At 40.7% G+C, this 20,828-nt stretch overlaps 1 protein-coding gene across 7 annotated transcripts in view; it reads left to right on the forward strand.

Moving 5' to 3' along the window:
- SDK1 (sidekick cell adhesion molecule 1) overlaps nucleotides 1-20,828 on the forward strand; it is a 580,479-nt gene that overhangs the window by 229,878 nt on the left and 329,773 nt on the right. For all 7 annotated transcript variants that reach the window (XM_083711227.1, XM_083711231.1, XM_083711232.1 and 4 more), the window contains exon 6: nucleotides 16,953-17,086. In XM_083711227.1, coding sequence (XP_083567353.1) covers nucleotides 16,953-17,086 — 134 coding nt within the window. The remainder of the gene's footprint in view (nucleotides 1-16,952; nucleotides 17,087-20,828) is intronic.

Genomic DNA, 20,828 nt, shown 5'->3' on the forward strand with positions numbered 1-20,828 from the left:
GTTCAGGGAACCCCATAAAGGTACAGATTTGATTGGGGTTTTTTGTTTTAAAAAAGTGTGTGTGTGTGTGTGTGTGTGTGTGTGTGTGTGTGGAGGTCAGTGACTGACTGGGAAGCTACTGGGAGCTGTGTTTGGCCACCACACTTCCAGTTCCTTATTTAGAGCTTAAGTTTTCCCTTTTACTCATGACTTGTGCTGCTTTCCTGATGGACTGGAAAAATCTTGTCACCAAGCATCACATAGGGGAAATCCAGAAGTGCTCCCTAATTTAAATTGATTGTCTCATTTGGGTGGGTAGCATTCTCCCCCACCCCAGCCTTAGCTCAGTTCTGGTCATGTAGATATTGTTGCCCAGCTTTTAATTATGCTATCTAGGAAAAAAAATTAAGAAGGTAATAGATATGTTTCTATCTTGCTGAAATAAAATTTAATTGAAACCCCCCCCCCCCCATCCATACTAATGGCAGGAATAATAAAATTAAGCTTTTGACACTGACAAAGTTTAGTTAAGAAGCAAAATATATTTATTTGGTTATTTTTAACTGGAAATCAATTCCCCTGTTTAAGTTGATATCCCTGCAGCGAAGCGATAAGGACATTTTTAATGTTTCCCAGCATCTGCCTGTACATTTTAGTGTGTTGCAGGATTAGTGGGTAGCTGATGCTGCTGTTGCATAAATGTGAGCGAGTAAAGTGAGATCCTCATTACAGAGTGAAGTGGATAATATGAATCAGTAACTGAGGGTGATGGAACTGTATATACTGTCCATTAACTCAGTAATAGCGCCTCGTCTTCTCCAGACGAGAGGATTCACAGACACCAGCATTTTGCTGTGTTGCACAAGCAAATCCCCAAAGCCTCAGCAGCAGAAATGTCTGCAAGTTGAGAGATAAATATGTGAAGACATATGCAGTGAAGACTATGTTGGAATTACAGGCATTCAGCTCTTGGCATGGCTATTATCAAAGTCCCAGGCAAGGTGAGGAGCATCAGCATTCTGCTCACAGCTCCAGAAAAGGAAGATGCGTTGGTAACTCACAGGCAAAGCTCACACAGGCAAATGTAGTCTAGGTTTAAACCTGCAGGAAGTTTAAGCATATGTCTTATATTTCCCCAGTACTGAATGTCTAGATTAATGTGGGACAAAGTATGTCATCTAGTTACCAGAGTTTAGTGTTATGTTTTGACTGTAGAGTGGACTCTGTAGTTTCCATGAGATAGTCCCATTAGCTTTTACCACAAAATATTCAAGCCCAGACAGAGCATTTTGACTAATTTTTGAAGTCTTTACATCTTAAGGAGCAAACATTTTGTTTAGAAAGGGGACAGAGAGGAAGCAGTGGATCATTATTAAGACAGTGTCCTTCCTCAAGTGCTTTCCTTTATTTTATAGCAGTTCTTGCTCTTCAGTTATATGTGTGTTAAGAATGTCTCTTTCATATGTTCATATTCATATGTTGAATATGAATATATACAGGGAATATGTTGTTTGGCTGTGTACTTTTAAGTTTTCTGATTCACAAGGCCCTCTGAAGAAAAACGTTATTTACAGAAAGTATACTATTGGGACCCCATAATAGTCATGATTGGCAAACCTCTTTCATTCCTACATCATTGCACACATCTTGAAATGGAGATGAGGGCTCATGTAAGTCAGGTGGAGGGATTAACAGGAAATGCACTCTTCCCATCTCCTAAATATTCTTAGGAGATCAGGGACATTATATTTGCACTGGGACATTTATTCATGTAAGCCGTGTAGGGACTTTCACCGATGCTGCTGTGGGTTGGCTCAAGATACAGGAACAGACTTATTTAATCAAGGATAAGCAATATTGAATCCTGCATCATTCAGTCTGGACACTGAGGTCCGGCACCGAGAGCCTTCTGGTAGTTCCCTCACTGTGAGAAGTGAAGCTACAGGGAACCAGGCAGAGGGCCTTCTCAGTAGTAGCGCCCGCCCTGTGGAACGCCCTCCCATCAGATGTCAAGGAAATAAATGACTATCTGACTTTTAGAAGACATCTGAAGGCAGCCCTGTTCAGGGAAATTTTTAATGTTTGACATTTTATCCTGTTTTTAGTATTCTGTTGGGAGCTGCCCAGAGTGAGTGGGGTATAAGTGGGGTATAAATTACTACTACTACTACTTTTATTATTATATTATTGTATTATTATTATTATTATTATTATTATTAGGCTTTGCATTGTGAAGTGAGACCTGCAGTGAATTTTGCCAGAAGTTCTCCTCAATGAGCAGCGAAATAGCTAACTAGGGCTGTGTCCACATTAAGACATTCATGCATATGTGGGTCATTGTTTCTGTCTGTGCCTTTGTGTGCCTTCATTCATACTTTACCTATAGTTGTCAACTTGTGATGAATCTTATTTGGAATAAGGGAATTTCCCTTTAAAAAAGGGAAGCGTTGACAGCTATGACTTTATCCATACTTGCAATGCTTACAAAATCTATTTTTGTGTTTACCGTCCACACCAGTGTGACATACTTGATAGAATGTATTTGGAGTTGAAGTCAGTATGTTAAATCTTAAAATTTAATTTATTTAGCTGCACTTTTGCTTAGGGGTGATGTCCCATTACCCAGTCATATTCAGAACTGGTCATTATTTAAGTCCATTTCTCTCAGTTGGTCAACCCTGAGTCTGACTAACATTGGATATGAATCTGGGTGTCTATATCTACATGTTTAAGATACATTAATGTGTTTGTGTTAAGGGTTGTATTCAAGACATATTGGATTGATTGACAAACTTCAAAATAACATAAATAAAAGAAGATTTTGGGGAAGACGCTCTTACTCAGTGAGAAAGATAAATATGCCCATTACAGTATGTGCCTATACTTCATGCAAAGTGTGAATTCAGGGGACGTGAATATTGTGATATGCAACATACTCCAATACAAAGGGTTGTTGGGAAACTGCTGTTTAAAACTGAAATACCCGCCCACCCACTGTGTGTAATTCAAGTGCTATTAAAGGAATTGAAAATGAGCAGGGAAGTAGCAGTTGTCTTTTCCCCGCAGTCATAACAGAATGTCTGACAGGCGCACAAAAAGGCATTAGGCAGAAGTAGGGGAAATTAAGCCATAATACTAATAAGACTAATACTTAGACTTGAGATAATTACTCCCCATTCCCTGTTTTCAAGTTATTTGCAAACTTTTAACTGTTTAATGACTGGGACATTTGTTTGGTTGTATGTTGCTTTGGGTTGCCCAAATAAATAAATAAATAAATAAATAAATAAATAAATAAATACTTCTAAAATAATTCCTAATAGGGTGAAACTAGTTGTGATGCTCAAGACCTGTGAACAGGATCTCCCCTTTCTCTGTTTTCTTTCTTTCTAATAATAAGCACCAGGGGCCCAGAATGTGAGGCTACAATGTTGGTGGCAGAGGGGCTAATCCTTTTCCCACTGCACCATTTTCCCAGTTAAAACAACCATGTCCCAAATGCTGTGCTTTCTATTGCATGTAAAATATGCAATTGCCATTTGGGCCCCGATATGTCCCCCTCGGCATGGCAACTAGGAGGTTTGGGAGGATGAATTTAGAGAAATGGCATGGTGGAAACAGGTAACCCTTGTTTCCTAAGCACTTCAGCCCAGATTTGATTCCCCAGCTGCTATTCAGGGTTTTGTTTTTTAATGTGTGAAATCCCGATCATGAAGTTTCCTTGAGCACTGTTTTGCAATTGGTGGAGACTGTTGTGTTCTAATTTTTGTATTAACATTTTAATTCTGTAGGTTTTGTAAACCATCCTGGGAATATAACTGGAGGGTGACATAAAAATACGATAAACTGAATCACAAGAGAGGCATTTGATCCTATATGAAAAGCAATAAACATGTTGTTAAAAATGAGAAACATTAAAAACATGCCAATAAAACATTATAAATGTTTATGTTAAGACATCTTCTGTCTTGTTGTTTTCTCCGTGTACCACATTAAGGAGGAGAACCTCCACGATATATAAATCTTCCTATGTTGGAGAGATAATACACTTAAACCACTGTCCTGTCATTGATAAGCACTAGATCCAGATTTGTAATGGTAAGCAGCACCAGTGTTTTCTTCTACAGTGTTAGAATCTAGGAATATTCTTCCTGGGCCATATCCAAAATAACTCATGTTGGGAGAAATACAAAATCTAGTTTGGGATCAGAAGATTCTTTGTGGTTTCTTAGCACAGACCTCTTTCACTTAGGAAGCCAGAGAGACTCAAACAAGAAAGGCTGATTGCAAAATCATTTTGCCCTTGTTTTTGGGAGAACTGGATCAGAGGAAGGGCATACATACTCCTCTCTCACCCTAGAGAACATCACTTGATTTTTTTAAAAAGGCCTTTGACTCAAACTGAATAGGAAGACTAATAAAACATTGCATTGTGTTTCGGGCTTTTCCATAGAAATAAAATGTGTTCTGGTCTAGTGTCACCAGCATAATCATATGTCATGCCTCCACCTCTGTATGCAAGATGGTAAACCATATATTTGCTTCAGCAGGATAGTAATTATTCTCTGGTTTTCAACTGATTCAAGGGGGTATAGGAAAGAACTTTGGTCGCAAAATTACTGAACAGAGCACAACAGGTTTTAAGGTTTGGGGTGTTTTTTTTTCATCTATGGGCTGAAGGACAACCTGGCAATATCTCAACTGTTTCCCTGATCCTCCAGCCTCATTTGAATAACATCTATTGCAAGCAGCTCTCATTGTATTCTCATTTTCCATTTGAAAGGGGGAAGCTCTCATGAAGAAGAATGGTGAAATGTGCTAGGCCTGATAGATAAGAGAGCGGAAATTCTCTTGGTACTGTCCTGAAGTCTCCTCAGAGAAGGAACATTGGAAGCAGGACCCCTCCAAAGAGCCCTTGGAGGTAGACATCCCTACCAGAAGATCAGAGGTCCCCATACCAGCTGGCTCGGTTCCTGGCAGGCTCTCAGATTTTCCCTCACCTCTAGAGCAGAGGACATGGTGAGCCATGCAGGAGCTTCAGAGCTACTGCCAAAGTGCCCAGCTACCTGGGTCAATGCCTTGGTGAGAGCCAGGAAGTGATATAGCGTCCCAGTCTGAACTGCTTCATTGCAGAAACAACAACTTACTTCCAAGCTCCAGTCATTAGTGTTCCTGAGCTGAGGAAATTGGCATCTCCTGAAAATGTCCCCTGCTCAGTGGAGTGTGCAGCAGAAACAGCTCACCAAAAGTGGGGTGCTTCTACTATGCTCTCTTCCCAGCAGGTGGGTTATTGTTGCTTACCAGGAGGGAGAAGTTGGTGCTGTGCAAACTCATTGGAAGGAGTTCTGCCTTGGCTCTGCTGGGACATTTGCATCTCACTGACTTTCCTGTCACCTCACCTCTGCTAGTAAGTAAGAGTGACCCACCTACCAGGGAGAAAGCATAGTGAGTCTGTCCCACCTGGTGTGTTGACTTCTCAGTATTGTAAAGCAGGAATATCCAAGCTTTCTTATTTTCTTTGGGCCACTTATTCTCCAATGTGTTGCCCAGATCACAAACTACTTTCATACTGTCGACATTAACAAATGAAGACCATCACTTATGACTTGAAAACATTAGATTTATGACTGAACTTTGGAAAGACTTTTCAATCGTAGATGTGAATCAAATTTGGTAGAGGAGCCTCATGCTGTCAGCTGGCAATCCTTGCTTCGAAGGATCTGCTGTTGAATTTATAATCAAGCAAGGAATTGGTCAATACTACATTAGTTCAAACTAAATGCAAGTCAAAGGTGTGGTAAAAGATTAGAGTTCATGGTTCTAAAACAACTATGGTTATGATTATGATCATTATTATTGCATGTTTATTTATACCCCGAATTTTCTCCTGACAGGCCTGAAGGCAGTTTACAGGGGAAAAACCAAGAATTGCTAAAAACACAGAAAAATCCATCATTATAATATAATTAAACATTGATAGAATTAAAACTATATACATATATCAAATCTGTTTCAAACATACCAATAATTCCAATAAAAACAGCACGACACCAGCCCTTTAATTAAAAGTAGTCAATTCCAAAAAAGCCTGCTGGAACAAGAAAGCAGGTCTTTTTACACACGATGGCATGCTTCACTTTTTCGAGCCATTAGGACTACAGAGCCTTGAAACAGTGTATGTCAGAACATGTAGCTCAAAGATAACGAATTCACTTTAGCAACAGCGGTGTGGCTGAATATGGGGATAGAAGCAGCTGTGGGACAGCAAGGTTGGCAGTGCTAAAGCTTTTCTCAATTTATGGACTAAAACTGTTGCTCTGTCATTAAAAATTCATCTCTGTCACTGTCACCTCATTCACCATCTGCTCACCAGGCTACCCTATGACAAAGGGGTGGTGCATTTCATTACTAATTTGCTTTTTGTTCAGCGCAGTATTTTCAAGTGGGCCTGCCACTGGAACAGCGAGGGGGGACCATCAATCACATCCTCAGAGGGCTTAATAAAGCTTTTGACTACTTCCATAGCATAGCATGCTCTGGTGGTGCTATAATATATCTGAAAGCTAGGTGCTATTTTAATAACATGCGAGATAACGGAGAAAATGTCTGTGCCAACAAAGAACGCCATTGCATAGTGAGACAATGAATGATTGTATTTATTTGTATTTGAAAACTGGTCATCAGCCTTCCAAATGCAAATCAGCTCCATGCCCACCATTAGTACAGACAGTTCCCTTTGCAGACCAGTCATGTGGAAATCTGGATTGTGTAGAAATACTCCTTTTTAATTAAGTAATTTTACCATTCTGCTTTCCAATGACTGCTAGCTCTGTCTACAGAAATTGCCAGACTGGGGAGTTCAACAGGCGGAGGAGTTAAATGAGCTGAATATAAGGTGATATATTAAATAGAATCAATATTGAATATATTGATAGAGCCTGTTTGGCCCCCTAGTGTACACCAGAGTGATGAAGCAAGCCAGGAGGCGGTTCTGCTGCCGTTTGCCCTGCCCCTTCCCCCCAGGATTAACCTGCATTTAGCGCTGAATCAGAACAAAGGGCAATTGAGTGTTCTGCAAATTGTCGTCTGTTCTGATTTAGTGCTAAAGAGACGGTTTCTTGGAGGCAAATGGTGGGGCAAAGGCGAAATCGCTCAGACCCATGGTTTCTAGGCACTGAACTGTAGCATTTGGGACACGCTATGAGATCCTGTTCAGCAAAAGATGGCTATTCTGAAACAATCACTTTTCATGATAAGTAAGAGAAAAAGTGACAGGAAATGTGATGGTTTTTTAAAAAATCAATCACTTCTTAACAAACCAACAAACGGGGGGGGGGGGGGTGTCCACTAATTATTCATTTTGACCATAGCTATATAACTCCTGGATTTCAAGAACATCTGCATCCCCCTTTTTGGAAACCAAATTAAGCCTCCCCTCTTCTGTTGTTTGAGAGAGATCTGGTCACAGGCAGAAGTTGTAGAACTCTGTTCATGTCCTAAAACAGAGCTAGAATCTTCTGTGTTTATATTTGCAAAATCTTAATACATTCTGGGTTATGCCTAGTATATGTTAATGTCTTAAGGCACAAGACACAGCACCCTGGTTGAAGGCAAGCAGGTCTGGGTCTGTTCAGTGCCTGGATTAAAACTATACATGTAATGTTCTTCCTGGGATAAAGTGGTCAGACATTACTTTTTGATTTTGATTTTTTTAGTGCAAACTGGCCCTATAATCGTGTTCTTTAATAAGTGACACCTGCCCAAGTTTACTATGTCTACTTCAAGACCAGGTATTATTTATTATTTATTATTTTGCCATGTCATGTCCAGATAACTCATCTCTTATTTTCATTTTCTCTCTCCCTGTTTTTGGATTATGCTATAAAAGGGTCAATAATTCCTCGTCAATGTCTTTTCCACTAAGGCTGAGGTATAGATTTGAAAATAAGCCCTGTTCTTGTTTTGCACTGATGGATGAATGTCAAATAGTAGCATTGTTGCAAACAACTCTCTAGGTTGACAGTCCCGGTGGAAAAGGGCTGTCATGACAATTTGAGTTCATAATGGATGAGTGCGTGTTTCAGGAAATTTAGAGCAGTCCCATGGTGGGTTCTGAAGGTGAAGATTGAAAATGACAGGACAATCCAGCCAAAGTTAAGCATTATAAAGTCCTCTTGATTTCAGTGGGCATCCCATTGGCATCAGTGAAAAATAAAAGTACTTGACTTTGTCTGGATTTTAGCCTATTTTTTAAACTCGGCAAATAGTGGAACAGCAATTAGAAGTATCTCAGCCTGGACTCTTTAAGAAGATGAACATGTGTTTCACTATATCACTGATATTCATAATTACCTGGTTCAGGTAATAATTCACAATTTTGCTTCATAATTACCTGAGGTCACCAAGCTTAATTGTATAATGAATTTATCATATTTTGCCTAGGAAGTTCTTCTCTGGCTTCATATGTAACATTACACTTCTGCTGATTCTGTTAGTAAGACTGCTTTGCAGGTCTAGGCACAGAATTTATCAAATATTTGATGAGTGAAACATTTGATTTCTGTGATCAACGTAATGAGACTGCATGACAATGAAACTTGGTACCTTCCCTCTGTTTGAGTCACTGCTATTGATTTGTTTATTGCAAACATTTTATGTAGTTGTCTCCAATCCAGATTTAAGTATTCCCCTTCCTATTTGTTATGGCAGGGTGTGGGTGGTTCAGTTTCGAAGTGGCTCTCAGCAGTGGCTGTAGCTGTGAGCTACAATATCCAGGGGACAATGCAACACCATAATCACACATGTCCCACCCTTCCATGTCAAGAGAAAATGCTCGGAAAATAAATGAGTCTCTTGATAAGTGGGGGGCAGGGAGATAGTTTGTAATTACTATGCCAGTTCTGAATTTGCACATCACTGGGTTTAGTTTTATACATGCAGTGTGAGCCACCTGCTTTGAAAGGACTTGAAAACCATATCTTAGTATTTCCAAGTATGTGTGAAATGAAAATCTGTGTACAGTTGGGTGTTTTGTAGACATTCAAACATGAAAGGCCTTTGCTGAATCAGAAGCTGAGCTACAGTTTTAAACACAAGAGAATTAAAAAAATTAAAACTCACTTTGTCTTTATTTGAGAGGGATGCTGGACAGCAGAACCACATGACTTTTCAAGTGGTAGCTAACCTGTGTGGTAGGCTTTTTTCTAGATTGGATTGCATGTATCATGTACAAATAGCAGCATTTTGAAAAAGATCAAGCATTTTCTTATTCGAGTGAGAAGCTGAGGCAATCACCTGGAGAAGAAAATGCTACCTGTAATGGTTCTAGGGGTTGCTCGTGCGTAAGCAGGTGTCTATCTCCCCGGCTGGGTGCAAACACCTGGGTGGGTTGCCAAAGTGAACCTTTTCTGTCCTGACAGCCACTCACCCGTGGCTGACTCAATCGCTGGCAGAATCCGTCAGTGGGCGTTTCTTAAACTTCTTCCAGCAAAGAAGGTCTTTGATGCCTAGTCTCCTCCTACTCTCTCTGCGCGAAAGCCTTCTGCACAAGGAGGGTGTGGGCAACGGAGGACCCCTATTCTCCCCGCTGGTCCCAGGCAAGGAGTCATGGGACCGCCTCGCCGCTTCCCCCATCTGCCCCCCTTCTCCACTGGTGCTATGCTGATTCCCTTGCCCAGAAGATGGGCTGCTTCTCCCGATCCCTGGACACTCTCTGGAATCCCTCTGGCTTTTGCTCTCTCCCTCCGGCACTGATGGCAGTTCCCTGACACTACCGTATCTTGCTTGTATTATTATTATTATTATTATTATTATTATTATTATTATTATTGGCTATCTCTATACATCATGGTACATCATTCTGCTCTGTGGATATGGAGTGCTCTGGAATATGAGTGTACCTCAAAACCAGACAAACCTAGTTTCCACAAAGAGTATGTCTTTTGCATTGTGGTTGCTCAAACAGTTGTGGGATTGGCGAGTATTAATTTTTCAACAGCAGTCATTTGCCAATGTCCTGGCATCAGGGAAGTGGGTCCCTTTCTGCATTTCTTTGTTTGCCTGTTGTCATGAATGCTGGGACCTTCTGGGACCTTCACTTGCCTTGGGGTTTGGTCTGTTGGGCCACACTGCGTGAATGGAGGAGTTAGCTAGGGGCACTCTCAGCTTCTTTGCCTAGCCAGGGACTTCAGTAATCATGTAAAGATCTGCCTTCCAAAATAGTTTGCCTGCCATTACTGATCTTCTCCTTAAATAGCACTTGATAAGCTTCTTCTAACGGTTCCCTAGAATGTATTTAAAAGCAAGTGCTTTGTGAAAGTTAGTGTGGCACGAAGCCAAGAAGAGGAGTGAGCAACCTGCTGCCCTCCAGATGCTGGTCTAGAACTCTCACCCTCTCTGACCATTGGCTATAATGGGCTGGTGGGAGTTGGAGTCCAACAACATCTGGACGGGTTCTCCACCCCAGCCTCAAATATTGAGCATACATTTGTACGTTTCCTTTTCTTTGTTAAAAGCAATGAAACTGCAATTAATAATTACAAAAGAATGACTAGCATATTTTTTCCTGACAGGCTCATGTCAGAAAGACTTTGCCAGAAGATGACAATCCTACAGGGAATCCCTGAGTGATTACATTGTTATTGCCCTGTAATCTCCTCATTTCTTCCTAGACTCGCTGTTTCTGAGTCGCTTAAGTTCTTGCGTAGAAGGATCAGCTCCAGTTAGATGTGATCCAAACTGAAGTTTTTATAAGGCACATAGATCCCTCCCCCCCCCCCCCGCATTTAATATTGCACAAAAAGCAGCTTGATGTTTGTATTAGCTGTGTGGCAGCTCTGTAAAGGGAGCTTTATCTAGGCCTTTTGACAAAATAGAATGCACTTTGGCTCCTAAACAGATGGCTGTGTTGTAAGTATAGACCAAATCAGGTTTTGCCGTGGCTTGGATTTTATTCTGTTATGATACAGTAATCTGGCATTATCTGTTTATCATGCAATCTAGTCACTATAAAGCTAGCAAATATTTAACTCTCCAGGAGTTGGTGTCTTGGATGAAAAGGGGGAGAAATCAACAAAAATGAAGCCCTGAACTCCCTCGTCTTCAATAATTGAGGTGCAGGAAAGAATCATCTGACTTTTCTCCTTCAGCATCCATATAAGACCATTGATGGTTGCAGTGGGGAGGAATGATCTTCTCAAGATCCATAAATGGAAAAATCTTGTCTTGTTTTACATATAACCCCTATAAAGCCTAACCCTGGCCATCTTCCTGATAAATAATGCCATTTTTCTCTCTCTTAGTAAGCATCTTGAGTTTGCGGAAATTAGGGAGTTTATATGGTGGTGTTTAAAATGACTGTTCCCCCCATAGTGTTCCTTCACTGCTGCTTTATCCAAACTTCTGCTGTTTAAAGCCACCACTTTTCTTCTCTCAGTGTGGAAACTGTAGCACACAGAGACTCCCCCCCCCGGGGGGGCCTTTCTTCAACCGCACAGCAAGTAATTTACTACAGACATGAGTTCCTGTCTTTTTCTTCCTGCTTGCTCTTCCTTCTCACACATCTGCCTCAAGGGCTGAAAATGCATCATTGATGCCCCATGCCGACTATTAATCTATATTTTGCTTATCACTGTTTCAACTGGACAGAATTAACTGCTCTAGGTAGACAGGTGCCTTGCCCCCCCCCCCCAGTGTTTAACATAGTGACTTCTTCAATAATGTATGTGGGGCCAGGTTACCATCTGGCAGGAAGCAGACATTATTCTCCCTATGATGGCTACTGTTTTCTTTTTCCTCTTAACCTTTCATTTGATTCCAGAGGCTTATGTTTCAGATCATCCTTGGAGGATTAGTTAACCTTCATCTTTGTTAACCTGGAGAGTCAAGGTGGTGATATACATTTGCATGTTGATCTTCCGTTAGACATGTTTACGTATTTCTCAAAATTCAACAGTGCATCATACCGTTCTCTCTTCTTTCTCTATGCCAATTGTAAAATATTGACAGATTAAAGCCATTATGCCATTTTTGTCTACCTTAAAAAGTTTAACAAGCTAAGCATCCTGGAATCAGACTTTAGGCTAGAAACCCAAGGCACTGGGATAAGTAAAAAATAACAACACTGAAGATGGAAAGTGTTTTTCCTCAAGCTTTATGGCCTTCCCCCCACCCCCCAGAAACAGCAACTTCACATTTGAAAGTAAAGTTTACTTTTTCAAAGCACTTTCATTTTCATGTGGAAAATAGGAGCCTCCATCCAGAGTGCTGTTCTTGGCTATAATCCCACACCAATTTATTTAGAAGTAAGTTCAAAAATCTATAGTGAACTTTGAGTAGGATTGTGTTGTTAAGCAAAGCTTTGGACTGAATAGCAAACTTAGTATCTCATCAAATTGCGTTTCACAAAATACTTATGAAATTCTACTAGGTTTAAGAAACAAAACACTACAGTACAGGGCATACAGTTGGTTGTGAGATCCTTTGGAATGCAACTGGAACTAGAACTATCACCCATGGAGTCTAATGGGGATGCTTGCTTAAGTCTCCCCTATCATATTAAATGTGGGATGCAGGTGGCGCTGTGGGTAAAACCTCAGTGCCTAGGGCTTGCCGATCGCATGGTCAGCGGTTCGAATCCCCGCGGCGGGGTGAGCTCCCGTCGTTCGGTCCCAGCTCCTGCCCACCTAGCAGTTCGAAAGCACCCCTAAGTGCAAGTAGATAAATAGGTACCGCTTTATAGTGGGAAGGTAAACGGCGCTTCCGTGTGCTGCGCTGGTGCTGGCTTGCCAGAGCAGCTTCGTCACGCTGGCCACGTGACCCGGAAGTGTCTCCGGACAGCGCTGGCCCCCGGCCTCTTAAGTGAGATGGGCACACAACCCTAGAGTCGGACACGACTGGCCCGTACGGACAGGGGTACCTTTACCTTTATCATATTAAATATAGTTACAGTATTACCTGTTCTCAAAATTACAAGATACTATTGTTCTCAGTGTGTGCAGATTTGTTTAGACTTGCAATTTCACTTTCCAGTTTTGAGTGCACTAAGTAATTGAAAAAAATTCTTCCATCTTAAATTAAGTAATCTCCATGACTGATTTCCACAAATCATTTCTTCTGGTAAGATAATCACTCCAAGGCAATACCATAAATTACTTTTATCTAAATATTATCCTGACTTACGCTACAACCCTATACACACTTAGCTGGGAGTAAGTCCTAATGAACTCAGTAGGAATTTAAGCCATACTAGATGTATGATATACGTTTATACATACTAGACACGGGTGGCACTGTGGTCTAAACCACTGAACCTAGGACTTGCCGATCAGAAGGTCAGCAGTTCAAATCCCTGCAATGGGGTGAGCTCCCGTTGCTCGGTCCCTGCTCTTGCCAACTTAGCAGTTTGAAAGCACGCCAGTGCAAGTAGATAAATAAAGTGGGTACCACTCCAGCGGAAAGGTAAGCAGTGTTTCCGTGCGCTGCTCTGGTTTAGCCAGAAGCGGCTTAGTCATACGTGCCACATGACCTGGAAAAATAGTCTGCGGACAAACATCAGCTTCCTCAGCCAGTAAAGCGAGATGAGTGCTGAAACCCCAGAGTCATTCGTGACTGGACTTAACTGTCAGGGGTCCTTTACCTTTACTTTTTTAAAATGTATGCTTAATATGAAGCAGATTTACTGTAATATCTTGGTTTTTCTTAACTGGGGCATGGTGGGGTGTTGATACTTTCTGTGAAGACAAGGAAAAGGTGCATCTCTTCACTCCATCCCTGAGACTGGATTGGATCAGCCACCTTTCATGTCTAAGAGCCATTAAAAAGCAAACAAACCCTGCTGGTGCCAGTCTATAGACATGCTTAGAATTACTCTTTCTGTGGAAGGGTAAATAGATACCTAATTTGTATTTGAATATATTGATTTAATTTAACTGTGTTCAAATTAAAAGTTTCCCAGTTAACTCCAGTTAAAACATTCTCTGTCTTACTTTCCTGTCTTCCATATATGTAGTGCAGATCCCTTAAAATTAGGGCTTATTAGGTAGAATCATAGAACTGTAGAGTTGGAAGGTACCCCAAAGGTCATCTAGTCAAACCCCCTGAAATGCAGGAATCTTTGAAGTAATGTATCTTGTCCAACAATATAGTCCCTATCAACTTTTACCTTAATTGCAATCCCAGTACTACATTTTTTTTTTTAATCCTTCCTAACCACCTGCTTTCAGAGCTTATCCAGTCTTCTTGTTCTGCTTTTTCCCTGCGGGGAAACCGCAATCGGACAAAAAAGCACTTTGGGTTTTCTCTGGATTGACATTTGCTCTGATTTAGCACTAAAGAGTGGGTTTTCCCTGTGAAATGAGTGGGGCAAGGGTAAGCTGCTTGACCCCTTGCTTTCTAGGCACAGGGCAAGTGGAAGTGTGAGTAAGCCCTCTGTGTGGGAGCTTCGCTTATTCCAAAGTCTTTTCTGGGCCACCAATAAGTTATGATGCTAACATTGTCCCACTGCCCTCCTTGGCACCTCCTTACCAAAAGCCACATCACCACCAACCGCTTAGTTCCTCTCCATCATTCCATGCAAGCAGAGTTACACCTGCCTGGCTGAGAACATGGCATAGGTCTTGGAAATCTGAGAGGGGAGTTATCAATATGGGCACATAGTCTCCAAGTTACAAAATACCACTAAGATTGTGCACATTTATTAAGACTTATAATGGAGCAGGAGTCACTTGAGTGCTCTCTTGTGCCTTCTCCAAGTGCTGCCGCTGCCGCTGAACAGGTTGCAGTAGCATTAGCACTATATATGAATGTACTCAAGAGATGAATGCAATCAAGAGATGTACTGAAGAGATGGTTACTACAGCACAGACCATTGCAGCCTCTGAGAGATTGGTTACAACTTAAAGGTAGCATCATTTCTCCCAGAAGTCAAGATAACAAACACAAATCATGCATCGTCCCCATTCTTCCCCTCTGTGGCCTCTGCTTTTTGAAGAAGCGTGCTGGAAAACTCTTTGACAATGATTTGTCCATCAATTGTTATAGATTTTAATTTAAAACTGGAGGTTGATTGCTGAGTAAATGTGGAAAGTCTAGTGTTGCAGGCAAGCGGACGTAAAAGGCTAGAGCAATTTTACAAGGACTGGTTTATAGAAGCATTTCTTACAAGAAAGGGCAAATTTATACTAGACTTTGCTGATTCCTCTGAGAAGATGCCATGCTAAGGGCCCACCCACACTGCCGTTTATCTCGTTATTTCAAGTGATTTCAAGTCACGGGGCTGAGAAGTTTTATTGTTGTTATTATTATTATTTGCCCCATCACTTTCCCTAGGAAAAACTACTGTTTACTGCTAAATCAGAACAAACATCAATTGGGTTTTCTGCGGATGGAAGTTTGTTCTGATTCAGCAGTAGACTGGGGAATCTAGTTTCTGGGGGAAGTGGGAGGACAGAAACAAAGAAATGACCCTCTCGTACCCATGACTTGAAATCACGTGAAATCACAGGACAAACAAAAGTGTGGATGGGCCCTAACTTAGGAGGTGGTACAATTACAGCTGTCAGAAGCAGCTTTGCTCTTCCTTTTCTCTAGAACTTCTTCGAGCTAAGCATGTTAATTAGCTATTTGCTGCAGCTCTTGGTATATGAAGCTTCATAGGCCATACATTTGTATCTCCTGAGATTCTGATGACTTTGATCTGTCTCCACACATTCTAACTTCCCCAGAAATGGACATTAGCATTCTCTTAACAGTGACATTTCATAAGGTTACCTCTGAGCTGTAAGTATTTTGCAAGAGGAGTTTGATTGCAGACTGCAAAAATTAAATTTGAGTAATCAAGTACAGTACTCAATTACTCTGGCACAACAAATTCACTTTAAAAGCAACAATAGTCTTTTTGCAGTTAGGAAAGTGATGAGGAAATTGATGGAAAGACATATCAGTCCTATGCAATCAAAAATCAGGATGATTATTCATTGTTGTATAATCTTCCTGGAAGGAAATCAGAACAAGTGCTCAGCAAACAGCGAATATCATATAACCTTAAAATAGGATTTGGACAAGCAAATAAGGATGAATGTTTAAGAAGCAGGTCTGTCTGAAGAAGCCATAGGGTAGCTCTTCCTGTATTGCTGTTGTTGTTGTCTTTGCAATGAAATAGTATTTACTGGGATGACTGGAGTCAATTGTTTGAATTAAATATTAGAGCTTGGTGGTGTCACTAAGAGTCAAACTGCCCAAGATGCAGAAGATCTTTGTTTGCATTTGCCAATATTTAAATACAAAAATCTTTGCCACTGGATCTTTGCCACTGGTGCTCAGGGAGGGGATAACTTTACCTCTGTGCTGTTTTCTTGATCTAAATCATGTCTCTTCCACTCCCACCTGCTATTAGATCCATAGGGATGGAACTTAGATTTAGAAAACAGCAGAAGGAAAATATTAAACCACCTATTGCACAGCATATCTACTTCAAATCAGAACCCTAGAAGCTGCTTAAAGGTAAAAATACAACCTTTATCTGAATACAGATCTCCAGTGCTTCATGCAGTTTGCTTTAGGTGCTCCTTTTAATCTTTCTATAGCTAGAGTGCAAAGAATTGCAGAACTATGTGTACACTGGGTTGTGTTTTTCAAGCAGCTGCCTTTCATGCTGAATGATGAATTGCTTTTAAAATCAAGGTGAGTTTCAAAAGCAGTTTCTGATATAGCATGGGGTTAAAATAAATATATTCAAAAACCCCACTGTGTATAAACAAGTCATTGCCCATTCCTGAGTGTTCTAGATTCTGGTCTCTGTCAAATTAAAAATCACAAAAAATCCAAAGAAAGAGAGATCAATGAACTTCAATGATTTCCAGGCAGTTTGAGAAGGATTTCCTCTGCAAGCCTGCCAGATTTCAGAGATATATTTTGCAACTTTAGTCTTCTTGTCCTAATTTAACAAACCCTGTTTTGCCTTTTTCTCCAAATAGAACCATCACACTAGAGAATCAATTGGTCATTCTTGCGACATCAGCAGCGGATGCTGGGTGCTACTATGTCCAGGCAGTCAATGAAAAAAACGGAGAGAATAAGACAAGCCCATTTATTTACCTGAGTGTGACAGGTGAGTACTGATTTTGAAAAATGTATTCTGAAAAGGATGACATGTGTACCATGGAGAGACATTTCCCCCCCACAAAAAATAGCTTTAGCAGCAGTTTTGGAGGTAGCAGTATTACCTACAAAAAGCAAGACCCTGGAAGGAATTCAGCCTTTCTTTGATTAGCGTATTCAAAGTGTGCATTAAGCAAAGAAGATTCAATCTTAGGGTTTAAACCTGTCACTTTCCTTGCAGAAATTCATACCAAAAAAGCCACACATTTGGGTGCCCTTTTGAATGAAAACTCTTTAATCCATCAGTATTTTTTAAAGCTGGACTTTTGCATTCTTTTCTTTTGTTTGCTTATGCTATTAGTATTTTTCTATGACAACTTCTTAACTGAAGTGATGACCACATCACACACACCCAGCATATACATTCAATATCACTCACTTGAAGCATCTAGATGTGGCTTTTATCATAATTCGTGCCCTAAAGGAAGCATTTGCAATGTGTTGTGGGTTTTCCATGGGAAAGGAACAGGGCAAGGGGAAAATCACTCAGATCCATGCGTGGAAAGTGTGGGTCAAGCAGAAAACCCCTTGGACCTGTGCTTCCTTGTCATGGGGTAAGCAGAAGTATGGATGAGCCCTTATATGCTGATGATTGAGGATGCTACTGCACTATGTTATACCTGCCTCCTAGCAGATCCTTGGGTCCTTTAAACCAGTGGTTTCATTTTAAACCTTACCTACAGGAGACATCGATAGTGGGTCTGTGTGATTAGAGGTTTGTGCAAATTATGGCTCAGATAATGAGATAATGGGCATCCTGCTGTATGATCTGAATTAGAACATGTGAAGGTGTGATAGCCAAAAAATTACTAGGCAGGGAATCATCCTTGTTATATTCACAGATTCCAAAAGATGATGGATCGAAACAGGCATTTTGTGCCAGTTTTATGTTGTTCAGATGTTGTGAAGCAAGTAAGGCAAAATGAAATTGGTTTCCTTATTAACGGGTTAATATAGGTTTTAAAAGGTGTGTTACAGTGTTCGTATAGTGGACACTTTTCTCCTCCTTTTTTAAAAGTACCTTTTACAAGTGAAACTATTCTCAGCAAAGATCACCAAAAGGAAAGGGTTGCATTAAACAGTTTGTATCGCAAAAGAAAAAGAATAGCTTTGAAGGGGTGTTTTTAAATACCTGTTCTAAACAGAAGTCTGTTTATGTTTTCTCTTTGTGAGTTACTGGTATTTTGCTGCTCTTGATTTCATACCGTTTCAGATCAACTGCTTCCGTGGTTGGTTTATATCACACATACATTCTGTATTTTTTATGTCCAGCATCTCCTGTTGATTCTTTCTTTTTAGAAAAAAAAGATTAATACATATAATTTAAAAGGTAAAATGCTTGCTTTTGGGTGACCAAAGCATCTACTTGCCTAAGGTCTATTTTCTAAAAATGAATTGTTGAGCAGTCCAGTGATAATCGAGAACAGTTAGTTAAATATGTTTTGCTAAAGAAACGACAGATTGAACTAGGCCTGCTGGTCAGCAGCATAAGAAATGCAGGGTTGCCATGGAAAAACCAATGCCAAGCAGCGCTTATTGGGACCTTGGGAGTGGCATAAGTGTCATGATCCAGCTGTTCTGTGAGATGGGAGTGAGGTGTAGACTTCTCCGCACATTTTAGAATTGTCTATCTTCACAGATTCTATATAGCTATTTCTGGTTGGTGTGCTTTTTAAATGGCATAGGATTTGCAAGCCATACTCATATTTTGGATGCAGAACTGAAGTTAGTTTCATACTAACTTATGCAGCTGCTCCTATTACTGCTTATACCAACCTCCTCATGCCAAAAGGTTGCCATATGCAATTTCCCAGACATAGTTGGTAATCAGCCATTGGAAACAGTGTCCAGGCAGATATCGCTTAAATGTCAGGGAAAATCCAGATAGATGGCAATCCATGTGAGCAGTGAAATTTTTGGCAATTTACCTTAACAATAGCTCAAAAACTTCAATATAAAATAAACCACAAGCCCACGTTTAGATGACACAATAACCAAAACCATGACTAAACTTCCAATAGTGCAGCAGCAGCAGAACGAGAGGGAGAACCAAGCAGGCATTACCTTCGTCTCTGGGAGCTTGAGCATTCATGCTAAACCATGGTTTGGCTCAATGTTAGGGATGAACTAAGCTACTGTCACATAATGAGGAGCCAAACCCAGAAAACCTTGCAGCTTTTGGCACAGACTTCTTCTCTTACATTACAAAATGGGTTTGATAATTACGTTCCCCCTCCACCTTGCTAAGTTGCCTGAAAAATCTTGAATAAAAGGTGCCGTGTCTCTCATTTTTCCCCCCCTGGCAGCAGAGGAAAAACAGCTATACTTAGAATTTAATGACATTCATTTATAAAGCAGGCTTTAATGGTCTGTATTACATAACCACTAATGCACTCTGCAGCTCATTTTCTGATCTTAATTAACATTTGGGAATAGTCAGTCTGTGGCCATGTGAATAAAACATTTGCAACACACCGTAGGCTACAAAGAATGGCATGGACATATAGCGAAGAAAACAAAATGAAGAGGGGGAAAATAAAAGTGGGATTTGAAGTCCACACAGGTGGTCTTTTGACTAATAGGGGTGGGGGTGGGGAGATAATGATTTAGAGAATAACAGGAGAAACTGAAATCTGAGGCCTTTTTTTTTTTGCCAATGAAAAGGTCATAATCTTGATAAGAACTGCTTTGATGATATTTGAGTACTGGAGTGGCTGAAATGCTTTTAAGGTGTTAACCTATATATTTTTTAAAAGAAAACAATATAATGGTGCGTGCCTTGAGATTGCAACTGAGAAGAAAGAAAACAATAAATGTACTAAACTCAACAGACATGAATAAAGCTGAACAGGATTGCAACCAGGCAGGAATAATAGAATTGTAGAAGTGTAGAGTTGAAAGGGACCCAGAGGTTCATCTAGTCTAGCCCCCTGTGAAGCAGGAATCTCAACTAAAAAATCCCTGGCTGATGGCCATCTAACCTCTGCTTTGGAAGCTCTAATGAAGCAGAGTCCGTCCCACTGTTGACCAGCTCTTAAAAGTGTGTTCATTTCAGTCCATTGAGCCTGCAAAAGAGTGGGCTTTGTCCAGGAGGGGCAAGGAGGGCGGGGGAGAGAAGCAACAACAGGATATCGTGGGCTTATGCGCATATATGCAGGAAGACAAGAACCCCCCTCAAAAAAGCAGTAGAAAATGAAGGCATGTGCAGTTGTGGCACAATGTGGTGGAAAGGGTACAGAAAGGGCAGGTAAGAAGAAAGGAAAGTGAAACAGCAAAACAATGTGATGGACAGGATATACTGTGCGTTTTCAGGGACACCTCCTTGAAATAGTGCAGAGTAAGGTGTGGTCAGGATTCCAGTCAAAACTTGTGGTGGTACTAGTCTGCACAGTGACAAGCAGAAGGAAGCAAGGCATGAACAAAATAATAATAATAATAATAATAATAATAATAATAATAATAATAATAATAATATTTTATTTATATCCTGCCCTCCCCAGCCGAAGCCGGGCTCAGAGCGGCTAACAGCATAGGTCCCCAGTGTGCATAGGCCCCCAGATGAATTTACAAGCCAGGAAAAAAACCAAGACTTGTCGCCCAATTCACCCCGTAGGGGATGGACAACAAGGGTGTTGGCTCCTAGGGACTGAGGCACTGTGCCCTCCCCCCAATCATTTTTTTGAGGGGGGTCC

Source organism: Podarcis gaigeae, assembly GCF_964106915.1.
Source record: "Podarcis gaigeae genome assembly, chromosome: 14".
Classification (NCBI taxonomy): Eukaryota; Metazoa; Chordata; class Lepidosauria; order Squamata; family Lacertidae; genus Podarcis; species Podarcis gaigeae.